This window comes from Sapajus apella, unplaced genomic scaffold (assembly GCF_009761245.1).
Source record: "Sapajus apella isolate SASKATOON/1434 unplaced genomic scaffold, GSC_monkey_1.0 scaffold121, whole genome shotgun sequence".
NCBI lineage: Eukaryota > Metazoa > Chordata > Mammalia > Primates > Cebidae > Sapajus > Sapajus apella.
The window spans coordinates 1,409,344-1,431,793 of NW_022437061.1; the positions used below are offsets into that span (position 1 = coordinate 1,409,344).

The window sequence follows — 22,450 nt, forward strand, 5'->3', positions numbered from 1 at the left end:
AAGCACATTCCCTACCACCAAAAAGCTTACACTATAGACAAGGAGACAAGTATACAAAAATAAAATTGACTGCATGTGTGTCAAATGATATAGAAAAGTTTTCAGTGCACTTAGTATAGACTGAGGGGTCAGAAATTGCATTCTAGAGAACATGTTATCTGAGCTGAGTCTTAAAGGATTGTTGGAGGGCAGTCAGGCAAATTGATGTGGAGAAGCAGGTGGACTTCCAGGTAGAGTCAGGAAAATTAGAAATTACATGAAATGTGTAGGGAATTACAAAACATTCAGCATGGCAGTAGCATAATGTTTGAGAAATATTGGCAAGGTGAAAATCATAGTAGTGCTTAAATATTTTTTTCCAAATGAAAAGCAGATTTCTGTCAAGGTGATAACTGATTTTCCTTAGTTGTGGCCAAAGATCACATTGGGTAAATTGTCCTGGCAGCTCTTTCTCCATTGTCTCCTCTGATAGGATGCCAGCTCATCTAACAATGGATGGGAGGATAAATAGTATGAAAAGAAGGCTTGGTATCTCAAGGTATATACAAAGTGGGTTAAGCTGGAGAGTAAAGGACTAAAAAAGAAGGGATAGAAAAAAAGATGAAAGGAACTTTTATATAGGTATGATTCTTGCTAGGGATATTTATTAATTTTTCTAAAACTTGTAAGAGAGTAAGGAAAAGGTTAGCCCAACCTGGATATCCAAGGTACACTTGCATAAACTCACACAGAGGACTATTTAGTTCATTTATTTAATTTCAAATGCATTTTTGGGTACTCTGTTGAAAAGGATTGGGACAATCAGATGGAGCATCATTAAGTTTCCCTGGTACAAAGCATGATGAGCCCTTTGTTCCAAGGAAATAAGACATTTAGATTTTATTCTCTTATTTTAGAAACCAGGCCAGGGTAAATAAAATTCTGCCTTTATATTTTGTCTTTTTCAATGAGGGAATACAGTCTCCAGCAAAGAAGTAACAGAGTAGAGTCAAGACCTCAGGCTGTGGAGCCCAGACAGCAGTAAGGTCCAGTCCAGTTCTGCCACATTGTAATTGCAGATCTTGTACAAAGTAACTAATCTTGAAGAACCTGGTTTCTAAACACCTACTTAATGGAGTTGCCAGGAAATAAAGTGAGATTGTGTATGATCATTTCCACAGAAGCCTAAGTTTCCCTCATTAAGAATGCACACAATAAAACTAGATATGAAGATGATCTTCTGAGGAATTAAAAACATGAAAAATAGCTTACCCTTTGCTGGAGAAGACATCTGATAACTTCATCGTGGTAAAAGAAGAGAATGGCTTCTCATCTTGTATTTTTAGCTGTATAGGTCGTTTTACTCCCCAGAAGATGTCCAGCATTCCTTCCACCATTAGTTTGCCATCTTCAGTCTAAGGAAGAAATCAATAATCCCCCAGATTGTTTTTGTATTATTTACAGCAAGTAAATATTTTAACTGAAAATGTAGAAATTAAGTGCATAAGAAACCTTAATAGGTTAAAAAGAAATCCCAAGGGTATTGTTTGGCTTTCCACTTTATCTACAAAACGATTCTATTTTTAAAACATTCTTTTATTTTTTGGAAACAGTGATACCCAGCAAAGTAAGTAAATCAAAATGGTAATGGCATGTCCACCAGAGGGCACAGTATGTTAAAACACTTTCTGAACTCTATGATTTTTCAATTAAGTGGAATTTTAATTCTCTAATTTTGTTTAATTTAAAATTAAAGCAAATTTAAAAACTGTAATGAACTAGAAATCAGAAAAAAAACTATTTAAAGATTTAGCAGCTATTTCCTCATTTCTGAACAGAAAAAAATTTAACTCACAAAGTTATGCAGAACAAGTAAAATAATATATGTGAAAACATGCTGTAAAATTCAAAATATTATGGACATGATTTTTTTTTGAGACGGAGTCGCACCCTGTCACCAGGCTGGAGTGCAGTGGTGTGATCTTGGCTCATTGCGACCTCCGCCTCCCGGGTTCAAGCGATTCTCCTGCCTCAGCCTCCCGAGTAGCTGGGACTACAGGCAAACGTCATCACGCCCAGCTAATTTTTTTTTTTTTGTATTTTTAGTAGAGATGGGGTTTCACTAAGTTGGCCAGGATGGTCTCAATTTCTTGACCTCATGATCTGCCCGCCTCAGCCTCCCAAAGTGCTACAGGCATGAGCCACCGCACCTGACTAGATAGGATATTTTTGTAAAAACAACAGCATTTGAAGAATTTCTTTAAAATTAGAAATATAGTATAATAGAAGAAGGAAACAAGCTTAACATTGTGAATTTTGTGGAAACTTTTGAATTAAAGTATAAATAGTCATTGTATATATATATATCTCAAAGTCATTTTCCAATGTTAAAGTAATGATTTCTGTTATAAAAGCTTTGGAAAATACAGAAACTAACAAAAGTCATATGCCAGCAACAAAATATCTATTTTAATATCCATTAGCTATTATTAATATTATGAAAAATCGATCGTTAGAAAGCATTTAATAACTCAATTCTTATTTGAGAGCGTAATGAAAACTCCAGACTGAGATCACACAGACCTGTGCTCAAACCCTGGCTCTGCCACTTCCTAGCTGTGGCCTTGGACAAGTTGCTGGCCACCTTTAAGATTGGGTTTTCTTACCTGAAAAACAGACATTATGATAATTCTCAATTCATAGCACCTGGAATTCAATAGGTGCTCTATATTACTGTTTATTGTTTCTTTGGCTGATAAACTTCCTTTGGAATCACTCCTGAAACAAAGTTTTGCACTTCTTCCACTTTAGATTTACATTTCAGATTACTAAGAGGTTAGTTACCAATCAATCTTTTTCAGCAACCAAACACAATTTGTTCTTTGAAATGACCGTGCGTAATATAGATTATATAGTTTAGTTAATGGTGGATAGCATTCTTTCTGTGCCTAACTAGAACTCAATTAAGCCTTTGTATCAAAAATTCATAGAAACTCTGAAAAAAAAAAACACCTCTACTCTACTCTGCTGAGGTTGTTAAATTCTTCATTGCTATATCTCCAGCTTTTGAAATGGTATCTGGTACATGGTAGACACTCAATAAATATTTGTTTCATTAATTGATTGGTTAATCACAGATGAATAAAGCTACATATTGTCATCCATGGACTGCCCCTTTTAAACAGTGTCAGAAGATTTGAAAAATTCTGAATTATGACTTTATTGACCAGTGTGTAAAGATTGAAAAGTCTGATAGCCTCAATGTACACATCACTTCATACAGCTTTAAAAATTATATAAAACATGAAACTATTTTTAAAAATTAAATAACTTTTTTTTTTTTTTTTTTTTTTGGAGACAGAGTCTTCCTCTGTTGCCCAGGCTGGAGTACAGTAGTGTGATCTTGGCTCACTGCAACCTCCACCTCCTGGGTTCAGGTGATTCTCCTGTCTCCACTTCCCCTGTAGCTGGGATTACAGGCATGCACCACTACATCCAGGTAGTTTTCATATTTTTTAAGTACAGACAGGGTTTCTGGCCAGATTAGTCTCGAACTCCTGACTTCAGGTGATCTGCCCGCCTCGGCCTCCCAAAGTGTTGGGATTATAGGCATGAGTTGCTGCGCCTGGCCTAAAAAACTTTTGTATTATAAATAATGCACTGATGTACAGAATTGAAAAGTATATGCCTCAACTTAAATGGTCATAACACCAAAACTCAAACATTTACCTAAAGAAAACAAATTTAACATCATGAATTTTGCTGAAACTTTTGAATTAAAATATAAATAATCACATATATATCTTTCTATATACATTTTGGTGCATTTGTAAGAAAGTATTGTGACAAATCTTCAGTGGAAATGCTGTTAAAAATATTCGTACTCTATTTTTAAAATAGAAAATGTCATTAAAATTTTTAAATGTTTTCTATCTCAAAACTGCTTAGAAAGTCACAAGTGTTCCAAGCCCAAGCCTAAAAATAAGAATCATAATCAAGTTAAACTTTCACCTGTTTCTTCCAGAATTGGGTGCGTGTGTGTGAATAAAACTGGATTGCCTTTCTTCAATGAGCTTACCTCTCCATATAAAATATGCAGATTTTTCTGGTTCTTATAAAAAATGTTATAGGTCTTCAATAAAGAATTAAGTTGTTCCCTAAAAATAACAATAAAAAGTTCAATTACAATCAGTCTTAGGCTTTTTAACAGTAAAAGGTGGTAACGGTACTTTTATAAAGGTTTGACATAGAAAGAAATGGTTTAATGGAATTTTTACTACTCTGTCACTTTGACATAGTTCATTGGAAATGGAAGCATTCTTTAAACATCAACAAATGTTGAAGGTGCCAATTCATAAATAAATAACCAAAGGTGGGAAAATGTCGGAAAATGATTCAGGACAAGAATCGTGAAAAGAGTGTTCTGTAGCAGGAGGCAGCCACGAAACATAAATGTGATTTCATATTCCTTCACGTATTTCAACATTTAAAACCAACCTAAATTAAGAACGTGGTTGTGCCTGATACTGCCTCTCTACACATTACTCCCTCCTGTGTGCCCAGAGCATGGGATGGGACACCAGTGCCCCAGCTCTCCACATGTGTGTTTGCCACTTAGTCTCCCTGAATTTCCACAGCTGTGAAATGAAGGTGATCTGTCCTACTTGCAGGGGCTGTTTAGAGCATTAAAGGCAACCACAGAAGTCAAAGATCCCAGCTGGGTGAGTGAAGCCACAGTGAGCAAAGGCTTATCGTTACTTTGGCAGGGGTGCTCCTCTCCAGGCCTGCCCCACACAGCTGGGAATGGCAGGCTATGGCCTGGAAAGCTTGTAGGGGAGGATCCCTCTTCCTCCCCCCCCCCCCCCCCCCCCCCCGCCTTCCAGCTGGGTATCAAGATCTGAGAACAGATGTGCTGGTGAGTGACCCAGTGCCTTCTTGCCTAGAAACTCCTCCCTGTGCCACCTGCTGGGAATAAAGCAACAGTAAGGAATGCACCTGACTTGTCTCACCCTTTGTGGCAGGTGGGCCCTGGCAGTGGGAACACTGGCTCTTACCACACCTCTATTCTATCTTTCTCTCAATGTCTCCATGTCTTGAGATGCTCCTCTTGAGATGACATCATTTGTCACCTGGATTATTGCAGCAGCCTCCTAAAAGCCTCCCTGTATCTGTTGTTAACTCTCAATAGCAGAAACTGTTTTAATGCAAACTGACCATCTCTCCCCTTTGCTCCACACTCTCCAATGTCTTCTTGTTTTTCAGATTAAAAACCAACATCCATACAATGTCTTAAAAGGTGGGATGCAACTGTTCTGCTGTTACCTCTTCATCTGATTTCCTTCCACCCTTCACTCCTCCATGCAACCATCAGCCCCCCTGGTGTTTCTTGGCCACTCCAGGCACACTCCCATCCTGGGGTCTTTGCACTTGCTAATCCCTCTGCCCAGAATGACCTTCTCCCAAACTTACACCTTGCCAGTTCATTCATCTTCTTTAATTAGTTAATCAAAAGTCAGCTTCTCAAGAAATCCTTCCTGATCATGCAATCTAAAAGTTCACCTTCTCCCAGCATTTTATATCTTGATTTCCTCCTTTGCCCCTGTCCCTGAGTCACCTTCTGTATATTTTACTTATTTCCTTTGGTTCTGTCGCCTCCATTGAATGTAGCTACAACAGGGCAGGGGTATGTACATGTTTTGTTCACACTGTATTTTGTGCCTGGAGGAGTACTTGATATATACCAGGAACTTGACAAATTCTGGCCCCCAACAAACCATGATATTAAAATTCCAAGTATTTCAATTGCTAAAATCCCTTTGATCCTCCATATCTATCTCTGTCTTATGAGAAAATGAGAGGGCGGAAAGTTTGGTCCACTTTATTCCCTCCTGCGTTCCTGGTTCTCAGATCAGAAACTTGCCATTCAATATTCAGTATTTATTGAAGAAGAGTCACAGTAGACTCTTCTTCAATAAATATTGAATATTGAATGACATAATTTGTATATTCTGACTGTTACATGTTTGAAATCGTGTAAACACATATTTTGCCATTGGACGTTTCTTCCTTGTAATTTTCAAAGTGATATATTCAAGGATCAATATACTCCACACAATTGCCGTAAAAAAGATTCTCCCAAAGTCCTCCATGCTGTCAGTCCATTTCCTGACTGGGTTACTTTAAATTTTTAATGTTAATGAACATGTCTTTTCTAAATATCATTGATCACACTGATTTTGTTCTCCTGGGGTCGTTGGCATAGGATATTTCCTGAAAATTATACTACTGGCCGAGAGCATGAACATGATTTGTAGTGCTCGTTGTTTAGTGCCAGAACACCGTTAAGAAACTTCACCATCAAGAAATTTCACAGGAAAGAAATTTCAGGAACACTTGGATGCAGCTCCTGTTATGCTGAACTTTGAGAGTTGTTACAAAAGGAAATGGAGCCTTACATAATTTTATTCCCTCAGCTTCTGCTTCTGATAAATGTACATTATATAGTACAGTATGAGTGGCCTTCAAAGTGTTTACCTCTGGATCATGGGCAGTTGGAAAATGTTTCTGAACCTGAATAGAGCGTGACTAAATCCTCGACTGAAATAAGTCTCCAAATGACACAGGGTGTTGGCAAACTGTGGTCCCAAGCTGCTTGTTTTTGTAAATAAACTTATATTGGAATATCACCATGCTAATTTTTCTGCTTATTGTCTATGGCTGTTTTTCTGTTATAACTACAGAACTGAGTAGTTGTGACAGCAACCATATGGCCTACAAAGCCTGAAATATTTATAATCTGGCTCTTTGCAGAGACAGTGTTCCAATCGGTAATCCACTCTGTAATACAGGGTAGCTGGATACCACAGAAGTCTTCCATATTTTTCTCACCAGGAGCAGACTTTTTTTGATTATTAATTGCACTTTAAAAGATTTTGGTGTAGCTGATTAGAGCTCAGTAAACTAAAGTACTGGAATAAAATTAGGTAAATTAGTGGTGCAATACAAAGCAAGGAATTTGAAAGGAAAATTTAGAAGTTACGCGAACAAACTATAGCAATGGTGAATGTTGTCCAAACATTTCTTTTAATCATGTACCTTACCAGAGAAGCTTTTGAAAATGATTAGTTTATGACAGTTTTCACTCATAGGCGGGTGTTGAACAATGAGAACACATGGACACAGGGAGGGGAGGACTACACACTGGGGTCTGTCGGGGGGAAATGGGGGAGGGACAGTGGCGGGTGGCGAGTTGGGGAGAGAGAGCATGGAGAGAAATGACAGATATAGGTGATGGGGAGGAAGGCAGCAAATCACACTGCCATGTGTGTACCTATGCAACAATCTTGCATGTTCTTCACATGTACCCCAAAACCTAAAATGCAATAAAAAAAATTAAAAAAAAGAAAATGATTAGTTTATGAAACAATGTCTCTAATGTAACCTTGAGAATAAAATGTATGTCTGTAACAGTCTAGTTTAACTTGGCATTAGGGGAAGAACACGTTGAAGAATTATTGTCAAATTGATCATCTGCATCTTTCACTTGCACCACCCCACAGAACGTCATTTATTGAACATGCTACAGTTGCCGTATGAGCACCATCAAGAGGACTTGGTCATACGCGGAAGGTGGATGAGAGTTCTAAGGAATAGATGTTGCCAATGGTGAGCCTTGGTGGGTGAGAATTAAACAGGAAAAGAAGAGTGTAAAGAGCTTACCTATCAAAGAAACCACATGGACAAGGACATGTAGTTATTTCTTTTTTTTTTTATTGCATTTTATGTTTTGGGGTACATGTGGAGAACATGCAAGATTCTTGCATAGGTACACACATGGCAGTGTGATTTGCTGCCTTCCACTCCTTCACCTATATCTGGCATTTCTCCCCATGCTATCTCTCCCCAGCTCCCCACCCCCTGCTGTCCCTCCCCTATTTCCCCCCAACAGACCCCAGTGTGTGATGCTCCCCTCCCTGTGTCCATGTGTTCTCACTGTTCAACACCCGCCTATGAGTGAAAATGTGGTGTTTAATTTTCTGTTCTTGTGTCAGTTTGCTGAGAATGATGGTTTCCAGGTTCATCCATGTCCCTACAAAGGACACAAACTCATCGTTTTTGATGGTTGCATAATATTCCATGGTGTATATGTGCCACATTTTCCCTGTCCAGTCTATCATCAATGGGCATTTTGGTTGGTTCCAGGTCTTTGCTATTGTAAACTGTGCTGCAATGAACATTTGTGTGCATGTGTCCTTATAGTAGAATGATTTATAATCTTTGAAGATTCTAGGCAGGGGAAAGACAAGATGATACTAAGGATCACTAGGTAGAGTGTGGGAGACAGATTTCAGTATGAGACAGGATAGAGGCAGCAAGATGAGTGAGACCACTGCAACACTAGTGTGGTAGAGGTGCAGAAATGAGGCTGATGTTCCAAGGAAAGCTGAACAAATGTCCCATGTATATGAAATGTTCTAAAGTCCAGAAGGGACCTAAAATAGTTACAGGCATTGTCTGGTTTAGAAGACTCAAAGGCAATCGTTAAAGTGTTATCTGGGCAGTCTCTAGTCAATAAAGAAGAAGACTGATTTAATTTATACTGTGACCTGTCAGTGGTAATTTTAGTACCTAAATGTTACATATGGAACCCCTCAGAAAGAATCTGTGCACCTTTCCCCCTCAAACTTGTAAAAGTTCACCTTCCAGCATGACCAGACTGCTTAGCATAGACTGTTCGATGTCTCTAAAAACACTTAAAAAAATAAATGATAAGAAATGGATTCTATGTCCAGTTTTCCAGTTTACAAATCTATGATGTCCAAGGCATGCCCAAGACATAAACAAAAGGTTCTTACACTTTTTATGTGAGACACAAAAAATTATTTTCTAGGAAAAGGCCTTGGTTTTTGGAACATGAAACACTGTATCACAACATGTAACAAGGATGTTTTTAAACATCATCAAACACTATATAATAAGGATGGTGTTTTCACTAAACTGAAGAATACCAAATTTCCATACAAACTAGACTTCTAGCTAAATGACCATGTAAATTATTGGTTTCTCCAGGATAGAAGTTGGCACCCTGCCACAGGCAGTATGGAGAGAGAATCCTGGTGTAAGCTGAGGAATATCCATGATTCTCCATCATGGCTCTGGAAGAGAGCTAGCCAGGGAGAGACTGATCTTGGTGGGGGATAGGTCAGGGAGAGGGATGGTGAGACAATCCCGGTGTCCTGTTCCTTTAAGGCTCCAGCTTGGTTTTAATGAGTAATAGTGGACCCAGAGTTTACTGTAAAATGCTTAGGTGTACTTTGCACTTTGTGGCCTGTATTGCAGCTGCTTAGCAGATGGGAATTACTTGCATTCTGATGTTTGCCATGAATAATACACTTAGCAAGAAATGAGCTACTCAATCTTATTAGACATTTGGCTGGCTGGAAGAAACAATTTTTATTTAATTTTATAAAACTGTAATATGCATGAATGTGGGACAAGATTATGGGTGGAAGGGAATTATGTCTCATGTCCATAGAGTGGATGTCAACTATTAGTTGTACTAAGAGATTTCTTCCTCTTGTTTTAATAATGACTTACAACATAATGAAGTGGCTAAACTATTCCTTCCCTAAAAGCCAAGAACCCTGTCCTCCTACCCTTTACAAAATGATTCTTACAATTTGAACCCACTAAGGGCAAAGCATAAATACTGTCATACGCCGTCACCCTACACAAAACTTCAGAGACTTCCGTATGATACAAATGAACCTCAGGGGAAAACACAATGAAGCTGACAAAGGCATATTTAGCCCCTGGCTGTGCTTCCTGAGTTTGAGTTACTTCTGCTTCTTGGAGACTTGCTGAAAAATGTCCATGGTTCCAATCAGGCAGCCACTGAGCTGCATAGTGACAGCAGCATTAATAACAACATTCCACTGTGTGTGTTGCCATGTTTAAGAGCAGGAAACAAAAACATTTGAAACAGTTTTCATCAGGTGAAAAACTGAGGCTAATGCTAATTAGTTCTCTTTCACAGGTTTTCTTTTTTCCATTGATTTTGTTCATGATGTTAAATTTTAGCAGTGATACTATTTAACAATTTCGTATGTCAGGTTCAAAAAGCTTAATTTAAAACCATATATATATAAAAAATTCCAAATATATATATATAATATATAATATATATATAATATATATATTATATATTATATATATATAATATATATATAATATATATCATATATATATATTATATATATATTATATATATATATGATATATATTATATATATATATAATATATATATATATCTATATTAGAGATGAAGCTTCGCTCTTGTTGTCCGGGCTGGAGTGCAATTGTGCGATCTTGGCTCACTGCAACCTTTGCCTCCTGGGTTCTCCTGCCTCAGCCTCCTGAGTAGCTGGGATCACAGGCATATGCCACCATGCCCAGCTAATTTTGTATTTTTAGTCGAGATGGGGTTTCTTCATGTTGGTCAGGCTGGTCTTGAACTCCTGACCTCAGGTGAACTGCCCACCTCAGCCTCCCAAAGTGCTGGGATTACAGGTGTGAATTACCTCACTGGGCCAAGACTGTATATTTTTAGAAAATAACTATGAAATATTAAAGTTAAGTATATTAAACATTACATTAAATATGTAAAGATAATAAAGTGACTATTTGCTAAGAATTAAGGTTGTGATTTTTATTTCATATGTTGTAATTCTGTATACCTTTTAGATTCTTTTTTTTTTTTTTTTTTTGAGGTGGAGTTTTGCTCTTGTTGCTCAGGCTGGAGTGCAATGGCATGATCTGAGCTCACTGCAACCTCCATCTCATGGGTTCAAGTGATTATCCTGCCTCAGCCTCCTGAGTAGCTGGGATTACAAGCGCCTGCCACCATGCCCAGCTAATTTTTTTTTTTTTTTGTATCTTTAATAGAGATAGGGTTTCACATGTTGGCCAGGCTGGTCTCGAACTCCTGACCTCAGGTGATCCACCTGTCTTGTCCTCCTAAAGTGCTGGGATTACAGGCATGAGCAACTGTTCCTGGCCTGTAAATTCTGTATAAGAAATGTGTGATACTTTCATGATATTTTGTAGGTTCATAAAAATTTAATATACACTCTTGTGTGTTTTTGGAAAGAGCGACAGGAAATATGAGGACACAGAAGAGAACTGAATAAAGCCTTCTCATGAAGCCATTTGCCAAGACAAATCATCATTCCATATTACTGATGTCTGCAGACAGAAGCAGAATTCGCCAAACACACTTTATCCTTTATTTCTGTCCATTTGAATTCTAGAATTAAAATGACAAACTTTGACTCCTCTTTCATAAACACCCATGGCTCCAGATCTTTTTGTTTTGGCCTCATCTCCTGATTCAAATGATGAAGAAAGAATGCTTTTCAATCTTTGCATAGAGACCCTCCTCAGCTAGCAAAGTAGGTTATTCACATTTCCATTGCAAATGAAGGGATTGAGTTCCAAAGTCTGGAAACTGAGAAATTTGTGGAGAGGTAGGCTATCTTGACTGAAGTAAAAATGCAAACTCTAAATTATCAGAAAGCTATGAATTCTGTCTCACTCTTCCAAATTCAAATACCTGAGGAATTTTCCCTTTTTTTCTGCAGCCCTGCCAACAAAAGTCAAAAGTTATTTTTGACTTTTTGACAAAAGCCATTCTGACTGGTGTGAGATGGTATCTCACTGTGGTTTTGACTTGCATTGCTCAGATTAGTGACAATGAACATTTTTTGTGTGTGTTTGTTGGCTGCTTGTATGTCTTCTTTTACGAAGGGTCTGTCCATGTCTTTTGCCCACTTACACACTGTTGGTGGGAATGTAAATTAGTCCAGTTATTGTGGAAAGCAGTTTGGAGATTTCTCAAAGACCTAAAAGCTGAACTACCTTTCAACCCAATAATCCCTTTACTGGGATTATTACCCAAAGGAAAATAAATCATTCTATCAAAAAGACATATGCACCCCTATGTTTATCACAACACTATTCACAACAGCAAAGACATGGAATCAACCCAGGTGTCCATCAGTGCTGGATTGGATAAGGACAATGTGGTATATATACACCAGGGAATACTCTGCAGCCATGAAAATGAGCAAAATTATGCCCTTTGTAGCAACATGGGTGCAGCTGGGGCTATTATCCTAAGTGAACTGATAGAGAAACAGAAAATCAAATATTGTATGTTCTCACTTATAAGTGGGTTGTACACTCGGTACACATGGACACAAAGATGGGAACAACGGGCACTGGGGACCACTGGATGCAAGAGAGAGAGGGAAGGGGGCAAGGACTGAAGAGATATCTATTGGGTACTATGCACAGTCCTGGAATGATGGGTTCATCTGTACTCCAAACCTCAACATCCTACAAGACAGAGATGAGGGAATGGAGCAATTAGGCTGGTACTTAGCTCATATTTGGAACTTGCTTCTCATTTGTCCATGGGTTAGCCTTTTATTTTTTGTTTTTCTGAGGCAAGCCTTATAGCTCTTTTTTTTTTTTAAGCGAGTTTGAAAAGTAAACACAGGTGTGCCACACAATGCCAATCATTATGGAAGCAGATGCAAGCTTGCTGTAAAATCACACCCTTTGTGTTTGAAGAGCTAGGGACTTTTGTGCTTATTGAGAATAACTACCTTGACTTCATAGTCTGATGCCTCTTGTTCTCTTGGGAGGAAGAATCTATCGATCCTATTTAATGAAATCTTTAATTTATAGTACTGATATACCTTTTGGCCCCTGGATGTTTGGGATTGTTGCTAGAAGGTCTGAAACACAACAGGGGGCCAGTGATTCTCAGGGTCATCAACATGAGCACGAGCCTGAAAATGGGAGCTTTCCTGACACACAGGCTCTTCCACTCACTGGCTCTGACTTTGTTCTTCAGTAACGCTGCCATGACTTTCACCACTGGTTATCTTTATATTCAACAAAAAATAATAAGCAAACTCCTTGCTGCTCTTCTGGGCATCCTCCGAACATTCTCCACACTAAATCCAGAGTATGTAGAATGTATCTAATCATATCATCTGCTTTGTTAACATCCTTAAATATCTTAAATGTCTTTCCATTGCTCTTGGGATAAAACCCCTACATCCTTATGGCAGGTTAAGCCCTGTTTGATCTCTCTCCTGCCTTCCTCTTCAGCCTCCTTTCAAGAGACATTTTCCCCGTGTCCTGTACCCCAGCACCCTGGGCACCTTTCACTTGTTGAAACTGCTCCATGGCCATAAGGATTTCTGGCAGATTTCCTGTGTCAGGAACACTCTCCCACCCACTCCTCTGAACCTTCATTGCTCCCTCCTCACTCAGATCTCTGTATAAACACTGTTTCTAGGGAGAAGGCTTCTTGGAGCTCTTGTTTCAAACAGGGCTTTAAACTGGGTTCCTTGGCTCAGAACACATGTCAATTTGTTTCAGGTCTTCAGATCTCTATGGACCTAAAAGTGTGATCTCCTAGACTAGCAGCATGTTTACCACCTGGAAACTTAGACATGCAAATATTCACCGCACCTTATAACTCCTGAATCAGAAACTCTGCAGATGGGGCCTAGAAATCTTTCTTTTAAAGAAACCTCCAGGTCGTTCTGATAAAGGGTCAGGTGTGAGCTACAGCTTCAGATTTCAAGCTTCATAAGAGTAGGACAGCCTCACCCCCTCCCCTCCCTCCATTCCCTCTCCTCCCCTCCTCTCCTCTCCTTTACTCTCCTGGTATGCTCTCAAAAGTTATTTGTTTAGGGAATCCAGAGTAGAAAATTCACACATCCAGAAATTCAAGTAAATTCCATATGTGTAATGTATTTCTGGAGTCTTTGAATTTTGACTTCATTGGACTTTCTATGAGAACATTTTTAGTGTATTTTGGGCAGACAAATGATCTCATTGTGTTTAAACCTACTTAATTGATAAAATAGGTAATTGCAAAGTAGATAAATTTTACTAGGAATAACAGATTATTAAGTCATATCAATAAGCTCAATGACTGTCGACAATATATGCTTATTGAACATGTCAAATATATAAAAAGCTTAATGCGTGTCCTTCTTCCACATATTTCATGATGATGTTATTGACCTTTTTGTGACATTATAACAGATGTGATAACCAGTTTCTCACAATAATTTCTTTTTATTTCACTGGGTTATCAAACATGAATAATGTGAATTTTAAAAACAACCCCCATGTAGGCAAAAATTCTAATTTTTTAAAGTAGATGATCCTAAATATGTGGTTAAAATCTTTTGTCTCTGGCTTATTTTAAAACTCTAACTCCTTATACAAATGCATCAGGACAGGCTCTTCTATACTTTAATTAAAGACAAGTATTCAACATTCTTCAGGAGAATGATGCCTCTTCTTAGAAGCTTACCTTCAGGACTCACTGGGGCAGGCAGTGTTTGCCCCTATTCCTTTGATCAGGAGAAGACCCTGTACATGAAACCTGGGCAAACATTGCCTTCTGGCTCTACTGGCCAGGTAGGAGGCAGTCTCTGGAACACTGGCTCTTTGTGTTTGACTTGTGCTTAGAGATGCAGGTGGCTGGTTCCTTTGTTTCAACACAGGTTGCCGGCCAACATGCTTGGAAAAAGAAACTGTTTGGAATAATACACTTTCTGCTAAAATTTATTACATCATGCTAATTAAACTTATTTACTAAGGACAGGAATGTACACGTGCCTTTTGAGCTGCTGTTAGAAGAGGCATAGGATGTAAGGTTTATATTAGGTTTCTAAGTAGCAGAAAAAGTCTGATAGGTTCTGTGAGTGAAATCTGATCTGCATTCTAAAACTGGATTTAAACTTCTCCATTAATTTGTTTGTTTTTTAAAAAATGCATGGTTAGCAATTATTCACCTCTAAAGTGCTCAGATTTCAGCCTGTCACCTAAAGTGAAAACAGTTGGAAGTAACCATAACAAATCTTTTTTTTTTTTTTTCCACCCAGCACACTTATATGAAGTAGCAAGCAATGATGACTCCAGGCAATAAAACAGCAACTAGAAGCTTAGTCGTTGGAGCACAAAGCTAACCTATGCCAATACCCTTTGAACAGGGAAGTTTCTAAACCCAGAGAATTCTCATCCGGTAGCAGGATACAAACGTTATGTTGCCTTCTATGCTATTATTAATATCAGGACCTCTTATTTTACTGATCATATGTAATCCTCATGAAATTTGCTGAAACCAAAATTTTGATTATGAAGATTCTGTTTTACTGTTAATTTCCATTCTTTTCATGTATTTCTGTTCAGGAAAATAAAAATACATCAATAAATCGCTAATTTTTGTCTTGTTCCCTACAACGATGCCTCGTACAGAGGGGGACCTAAAAATTACTTGTCAAGTGAATAAATGAGTAGGGGTGTTTGCCAGATTTGTGGTATGCTGGATATCACAGCTGGTCAGTGGCATTTTTATAATTTCTGGTGACAGCCTGGCAGAGATTTCCCCCAGCTCCAGGAATTTTGTTTATGTTAGGTCAGAAGTTCTCAGAACGTTAATCCTTTCTTACTCTGAGCATTTGTTCTCAGACTTCAGTATGCATCAGAATCACATGATTAGTTCTGGGGTGAAGCCCAGGGTCTATACTGTGAACAGGCATCTGATTCAGAAGCAGGAGGTCCATGGACCGACCCATTTTTGAGAAATGCTTCTTATTTACTCTCAAACGTAATGTGTCCAGGACTGAACTCCGGATCTTCAACCGCAAACCTGCTCCTCCTGTAGCTCCTGTTACTCCTCATGATTACAGAAAATGTTAACCCCATTTTTCTAGATCAAAATCTTTAGAATTAACCTTGGTTATTCCCTTTCTTTCATACCCTATGTCTAACCCTTCAGGAAATCCTATTGTAACTGCCTTGAAAATATATCCAGAATCTGATCATTGTTTCTCTACCTCTACTGCTGCCACCTTGGTTCAAGCCACCTTCATCTCCACCATGGACTGTCAGCTCCTTGGTAGCTTCTCTGTTTACACTGTTGTCCCCTCTTCACTCTGTTCTTAACACAGCAGCCAGATGATACTGTCACTCAATATCCTTCCACAGCTTCTCATCTTATTTAATGGGAAAGACCAAGCCTCATAATGGCCTACCAAACCCTACATGCTCTGACTCCATTTGGCCTCATCTTCTACTGTCTTTCTGCTTCCGTTTCCCCACACCATCCTCTCTGACCCTTACAAATTTGCATCTGCCTTAGGGCCATGGAGTTGCTCTCCCCCTTGCCCCTGGAATACCTGTGGTACCTGCATGGCTTGCTTTCTTCCTTTCTGCAGGCTTTTCCTCCAGTGGTTCCCCCTCACTGAGGAAGGAACTAGGTTATATGAAATCAGAACTTTTTCCACTCTCTATCTCCAGCACTCTTTACTCCATTTCCTCAGCATTTATCTCACGTATTGACTGTATCCAACTTTACGATATAACCCCATGAAAGTAAGGGTTTGGTTTGGTTCATTGCTGAATGCGCAGGGTCCCGAAGAACACCTGTTCGCAGTGAAATAAGTGTTTGAGGAATGAATCTGAATCCTTTATCCTTTGGGTCATGTCTTTTCCCCACTGCTTATAGTTCATCCTTAGCTTCTAGCTGTGGTTTTATTTTAGTCTTTGAACATATTTGTTGCCTTCACTTTCCTACTGCTCAACTCTGGATCATTCACTTCCCCTTCTCTCTATCATTTGTTTGGCTTTATTCATTTTTCCACCCCCCATAAGATTTGGGTCATGTTTCAGTAGCACTTGGTTTTTTCACGATTTCATCTCCTTCCAGCCCCCAGCCTCTGCTATAGCTTGGCAAGTTTCAGTTTTCATCTTTACTCTTGTAGCTTTTAAGCCCCCACTCTATTGCTCCCAAAGCAATATGAGATGCTGTTTGTTGTGTATTAGAAAACAGTTGTGGATGTTGGCCATATATTGTATAATCTAATGTCAAGAGAGAACCAGTAAAAATAAAGTGTCATGGAGCAAGGGAGGGAGAGGTTAGGACAGGATATAATGTTTTGGGCTCTGGGGTTAATTCTTTAGAACTATCATTTATGAGAAGCCTTAGATCTTTCACTTAATGCTGCTCTTCAATATTATCCCAACTATTAAAACAGAAATGTCACTTTTAATAAAATTAAACCACTGTTGAATAAAATTTTAGTGATTGTTCCATGAGACAGTAAATTAGGCAGTCTTTAGGAACATATTTTTTCAACTTCGAATCCAGTATCTCTACTGATGATTTATATTATTGATCTTGTTGATCATACATCATGCTTAGAAAACTTTGAATGGTATATTCCACAAATGACTGGTGAGTAGGGTAACGTATAATATAAGGTGTGTGTTTACCTGGTGATGAATGTCCTCTCATTGATGAAGATCCAAGAGGGGTACTGGTGAGCCATCATAGTCATCTTTCTTTTCTTTTTGAGATGGTCTGAGGATACCATAAACATGAGAATAATATTAATAATTTGTCCCTATAGTGCATTCATAAATTAGTTTCTCATTTAAGTTGAGTGTTTTGTTGTATCAATATAAGAATATTTTAGAAAGTTTTTAAGTAGTATGTCATATGTGAGCAAAAATACAGAAAAATATATTATGTAAATGAAAAAATACAGAAGCAGTAACTCAAGACAAGTATGGATTGAGCAATTTGGTAAGTCTTTCAGATATATTTCTAGCAAAGTAAAAGTGACTCTATTGATTTGTATAACTCTGTATAAGGGGTCATATTCCTTCTATTGCGATAACTCACCCAAACTGGCTGAACCTTGCCCCAGTCAGCAGAACACAACTGTAATTCTAGGCAGCTAAAATCAAGCTCTGACTTGAAGAGTTGATTAGGTATGATGTAATATTCTTCAAGTCTCCTTCAGGCTCTGGAAACTGTGGTCAGATATGAATAATCTCCTCCTTTATATGTTCATATAAATGGCATTAGGGTGTGACCAGAGATGTAAAGTGTAATATTTTCTGGTCATTCCATTTTGCAGAAATTGAATATTCAGTTATCACGGCTCCAAGCCTATAAGATTTTAGGAGATATGGCCAGAATAAAAAGATGGGCAAAAGAGAGTTCATTTTTCTTTTTTAAAAAATAAAAAGGTGTGTGTGGTAGGGAGTGGATTTCCTCCTTTTCCTTTTAAAGCAGATTGTTTGGGTTGGGTAAGATGAATAAAAATTAGAAAATTTTATGTCCTAACTTTTCAGGTTACCAGCAAAAACCAGGAAAGCTATCCTGCTGTTCTCAAAAAATCCCTGATGCATCTTTTTCCTTGTAGAATGTTGTTAAACTCACTAGGCACTTTGTTACAGCCTTCAGGCTGAATGCTTGGCTGGAGTCTTATTTTATGCTTTTACCATTCTGATCATCATATCACCTTTTTGGTCACAAACCATCCTGGTATCTTTCTTAATAAATACAACCCAAGCCCCTTAACCTGACTTTCAGGCTTTCTTCAATTCCACCCAAACTTACCTCTCCAAGCTCCAAACTGAAACATTCCTTCACATCAGGCCTTGTAATCTAATAAAATTCCATGCCATTGAGTCTCTTCTCATGTATTCCCCTGGCAGCAGAGGGCCCTCTTCACTGCAGGTTCAGATGTCTGTCTGGTCCTTTTAGTCCCCAGTGGGACATCTTTAAGTCACCCCATGGCCTCTGAATTCACACTGTTGTCATTATTCTGCTTTCTACCTTGTATTGTCATTATTGATTTATACCCTACTTCCTTTTCTATTGCTATCTTCTTGCTCAAAGAACGGTGCTTCTCTAGTTGGAAATGGCATTCTCTGATAGCACATCACTGGCAGAAGTCTGTCTTATGCAGGACACCTGGAGGACTCATGCCAGAGACACAGAAGCTTAGTCACCAGGCAAAGTAACTCTATAGGTCAGAAGCCATGTGGATATTTTATGCTGCCCTGGGGACACACACACAACATGCTCCATGAGCCCAACGAATCCTGAGTCCCAATTACTCATTCACAGAACTTGGTCTGGGCTATTTGGTTATACAGGTAACACAGGTTACTCCAGCTTCTAAAAGTTGAGTTTTGCCCCTGGATTTTGTCATGCTAATAACCCACCAAAAGGGTTATTAACATCCCCTACTGAGATCCCCCAGTAATGACCTTGGAGCCCGAACACTTCCTTCTTCCTCATGGATCTAGATTATTTGCCATATATTCCTTTAATTTAGTCCTACCTCCACCTCTCCACCCATGTTCCAAGAGCCTACACCTTGCCAAATAGTTCACTTTCTCTCCTCATTTCTCTGCATCTTAGCAACATTTGACGAGATTGATTTTTCTCCCTTTTAAAACACCTTCCTCTTGATGCTTTTGAGACAAACCACGAATAACAAACACCTTGCTCTAATTTCCTGCTATCTCACAGGCCTCAACAGTAGTCTCCGTTGCTGACTCCTCCTTTATATGAGCACTACATCCTGGCTTGTTTGAGTAGTCCATTCTCAGCCATCTTTTCTTCTCTGCCTATTCATTCTGCTGGGTAATCTAATCCATCTCCGGCCCAGCATCTCTGCTGAGCCTCAGATGCATGTCACCACCTACCTAATCTCTACTTAGATGTGTCCCAGGTATCTCAATATCTACATGACTGAAACAGAACCACTGACTTTCCCCCATGCTCTAGAATTTCATTCTCCAGAATTCTTTGCCATCTAGGCATCAAAACTAATACTGTGTCTCATTTTTTTCCTTTCACCATAAGCCAAGTTCAATCCAAAAGTAAGCCCTATTCACTGTACCACTAACACAGTCCAAATTTGAAAGCTTTGCTTTCCACTGCTACAACCCTAAGCAAAGCCACCATCATCTTTTTCCTGGATTATTGCATTGGCCTCCTAAATGGCTTCCCTCTGTTATGGTCTGAATGTTTGTGCTCCCACGAAACTTACATGTTAAAGCTTAATCCTCAATGCAATAGTATTAAGAGCTGGGGACTTTAGGAGGTGATTAGGTCAGGATGGTGAAGACTTCATGAACGTGATTAGTGCCTTTATAAAAAAGACTTCAGAGAGCTGCACGGACCCTTCCACCGTGTGAGAGCATAACAGGAGGGCCATCTAAGAATCAGACAGCTTGCTCCCCTCACCAGAAACTGGGGATATTTGGAAGTGAAGAACTACTGATAGCAGTTTCTTATAATCACAAAGTGAAAATTGGCGGCGATGGACTGCAAAGTCATTGCAGTGGCTTTCCAACTTGCTCACTCTTTATTTGCATTCATAAGAAATAACCAAAGATATCATTAAAGAGGGAAAATAATTGTAATGTAATTATAGTGGCAAACTTGTAATCTATGCTGAAGTAACTAATAGCCAGCTTCAGAAGACTTCAGAAGATGTGATGAAATGACTTCCAAGTCTCTTACATTATTCTCTGAGTTTAGGAAGGAAGACAGTTGAATAGAATTTAATGTAAGAAAATAAAAACAGGATAAAATTTTCATTCATAAGCAGCATATAATTTTTGAGTAAGAAATAATATTGATCATGTTTGATCTAAAAATTAGCTAAATAAAATATTCAAACAGTTTAAATATCTGAAAGGTAAGAACATGATTTGGTAAAAGTCCCATTGTTAGTATTAATAGTGAAGTGAAATATAAAAGTTAGCTCGGTGTGGTGGCACATACATGTAATCCCAACTACTTGGGAGGCTGAGGAATGCAACTCACTTAAACCTGGAAACGGAGGTTGCAGTGAGCTGAGATTGCCCCACTGCACTCCAGCATGAGCAATAGAGTGAGACTGTCTCAAAACAGCAGCAGCAGCAGCAACAACAACAATAAAAACAAAAAAAGAAAAAATAAAGAACAAAACAAACACATTGAAGTGAGGCATAGATCTGTGAATTCAAACAGTCTCTCATCCTCATTTTCCCATTCCCATTTACCATGATTCATAGCAAATTAAAACCTGCTAGGGCTCTTGTAAAAATCTTCTAAATTATAAAGACTTGGTAGATGTAAGCATCTGAGCAAGTTTTCTCATAGACTTAAGAGGAGGATAACAGAGAAGTCATGAATAGCAAAGAGGGAGAGAATTTATGAAGAAAGAAAAACTTACAGGTCTAGAAGCCTGGTGGTCTTACTTGGGATGCTCACAGTTATTTTGGTAGAATGTAATACACTACAACTTGAGGAGGAAGATGGTTGTTACAAATCTATGTAGACCCTTAAGCTGGAGATTATTGACTTAGATTGTGTGTAAAATAAGATCACTTATTTAATAAGTTTGGTTATTTGCTTTTTCATTTTGTCCAGAAACAATGAAGCTGGAGAGACAGGGAATTAGACTGGTCAGCAATTAAGTCCTGGAGAAATAAACAGCACTGGAAGTACTAGGAGAGGTAGAATTGGTCAAAGCAGGTCAATGAGATCTAGAGCCTGAGGAGGCAGTGTTGGAAAGCATCAGCGTTCCAGTAATGCTGAGACCTGAGATCATCGGAAGCATCCGTGGTTCACCACCCCCTGCTCTGCATTCCTGTCTGGATGTGGGCTTGCCAGGACTTACCAGTTACCTTGTGACCAGAATGAGGCCAGAGGACAGGAAGTAAACTCTAGTATAAATTAAATCTAATGGGTCAGTAATTTAAAGTAATGTCCTGTTACCCAAGCATGGGTTAATTAAATGGTTACATGTCTAAAAGTGGAAAATTTGGTTCACTCATTTGTATATTCAACAAATATTTCATGAGTTCCTTCTCTGCACCTGCTACCGTGCTAGGCACAGAAAATATAGCCTGTATCTATATCTGTAGCCTCTTATTTCTGAGGCCATAAGGTGCACAAAATGTCACAATACTCATGATTTTACAAAGATAATTATATATCTTTGTATATATTATATATGTATATTATATATACAATTATATATTATATATGACATATATACACACATATACACATATATATATATATAACTTCCCTGTAGTTAGCACCTGTATATATATGGCTATATACAGATATGGCTATATACAGTGTGCTATATATACAGTGTGTATGTATATGTATATATACCCACTGTATATATACATTTTCTTTTCTTTTTTTTTTTTTTTTTTAGATGGAATTTCGCTCTTGTTACCCAGGCTGGAGTGCAATGGTGCGATCTCGGCTCACCGCAACCTCTGCCTCCTGGGTTCAGGCAATTCTCCTGCCTCAGCCTCCTGAGTAGCTGGGATTACAGGCACACGCCACCATGCCCAGCTGAATTTTTGTATTTTTAGGAGAGACGGGGTTTCACCATGTTGACCAGGATGGTCTCGATCTCTTGACCTCGTGATCCACCCGCCTCGGCCTCCCAGAGTGCTGGGATTACAGGCGTGAGCCACCGCGCCTGGTGTACATTTTCTTTTTTTAGAGACTAGATACTGGATGGAATTATAGATGCTTTGTGTGTGTCTGTGTGTATATAC

The 22,450-nt window shown here is 38.6% G+C and overlaps 1 protein-coding gene across 3 annotated transcripts in view; it reads right to left on the minus strand.

Annotated features, from left to right (window-relative positions):
* The window catches only part of RASSF6 (Ras association domain family member 6), a 45,589-nt gene that overhangs the window by 18,825 nt on the left and 4,314 nt on the right, over positions 1-22,450 (minus strand). For 2 of the 3 annotated variants that reach the window (XM_032260986.1, XM_032260983.1), the window contains exons 1-3: positions 17,348-17,512; positions 4,058-4,136; positions 1,252-1,394 (exon numbers count right to left, since the gene is read on the minus strand). In XM_032260986.1, the coding sequence (XP_032116877.1) occupies positions 1,252-1,394; positions 4,058-4,136; positions 17,348-17,454 (329 nt within the window). In that variant the 5' untranslated portion in view covers positions 17,455-17,512. Of the gene's footprint in view, positions 1-1,251; positions 1,395-4,057; positions 4,137-17,347; positions 17,513-22,450 lie in introns of those variants that run through there. The other variant, XM_032260984.1, reaches the window with a different exon arrangement.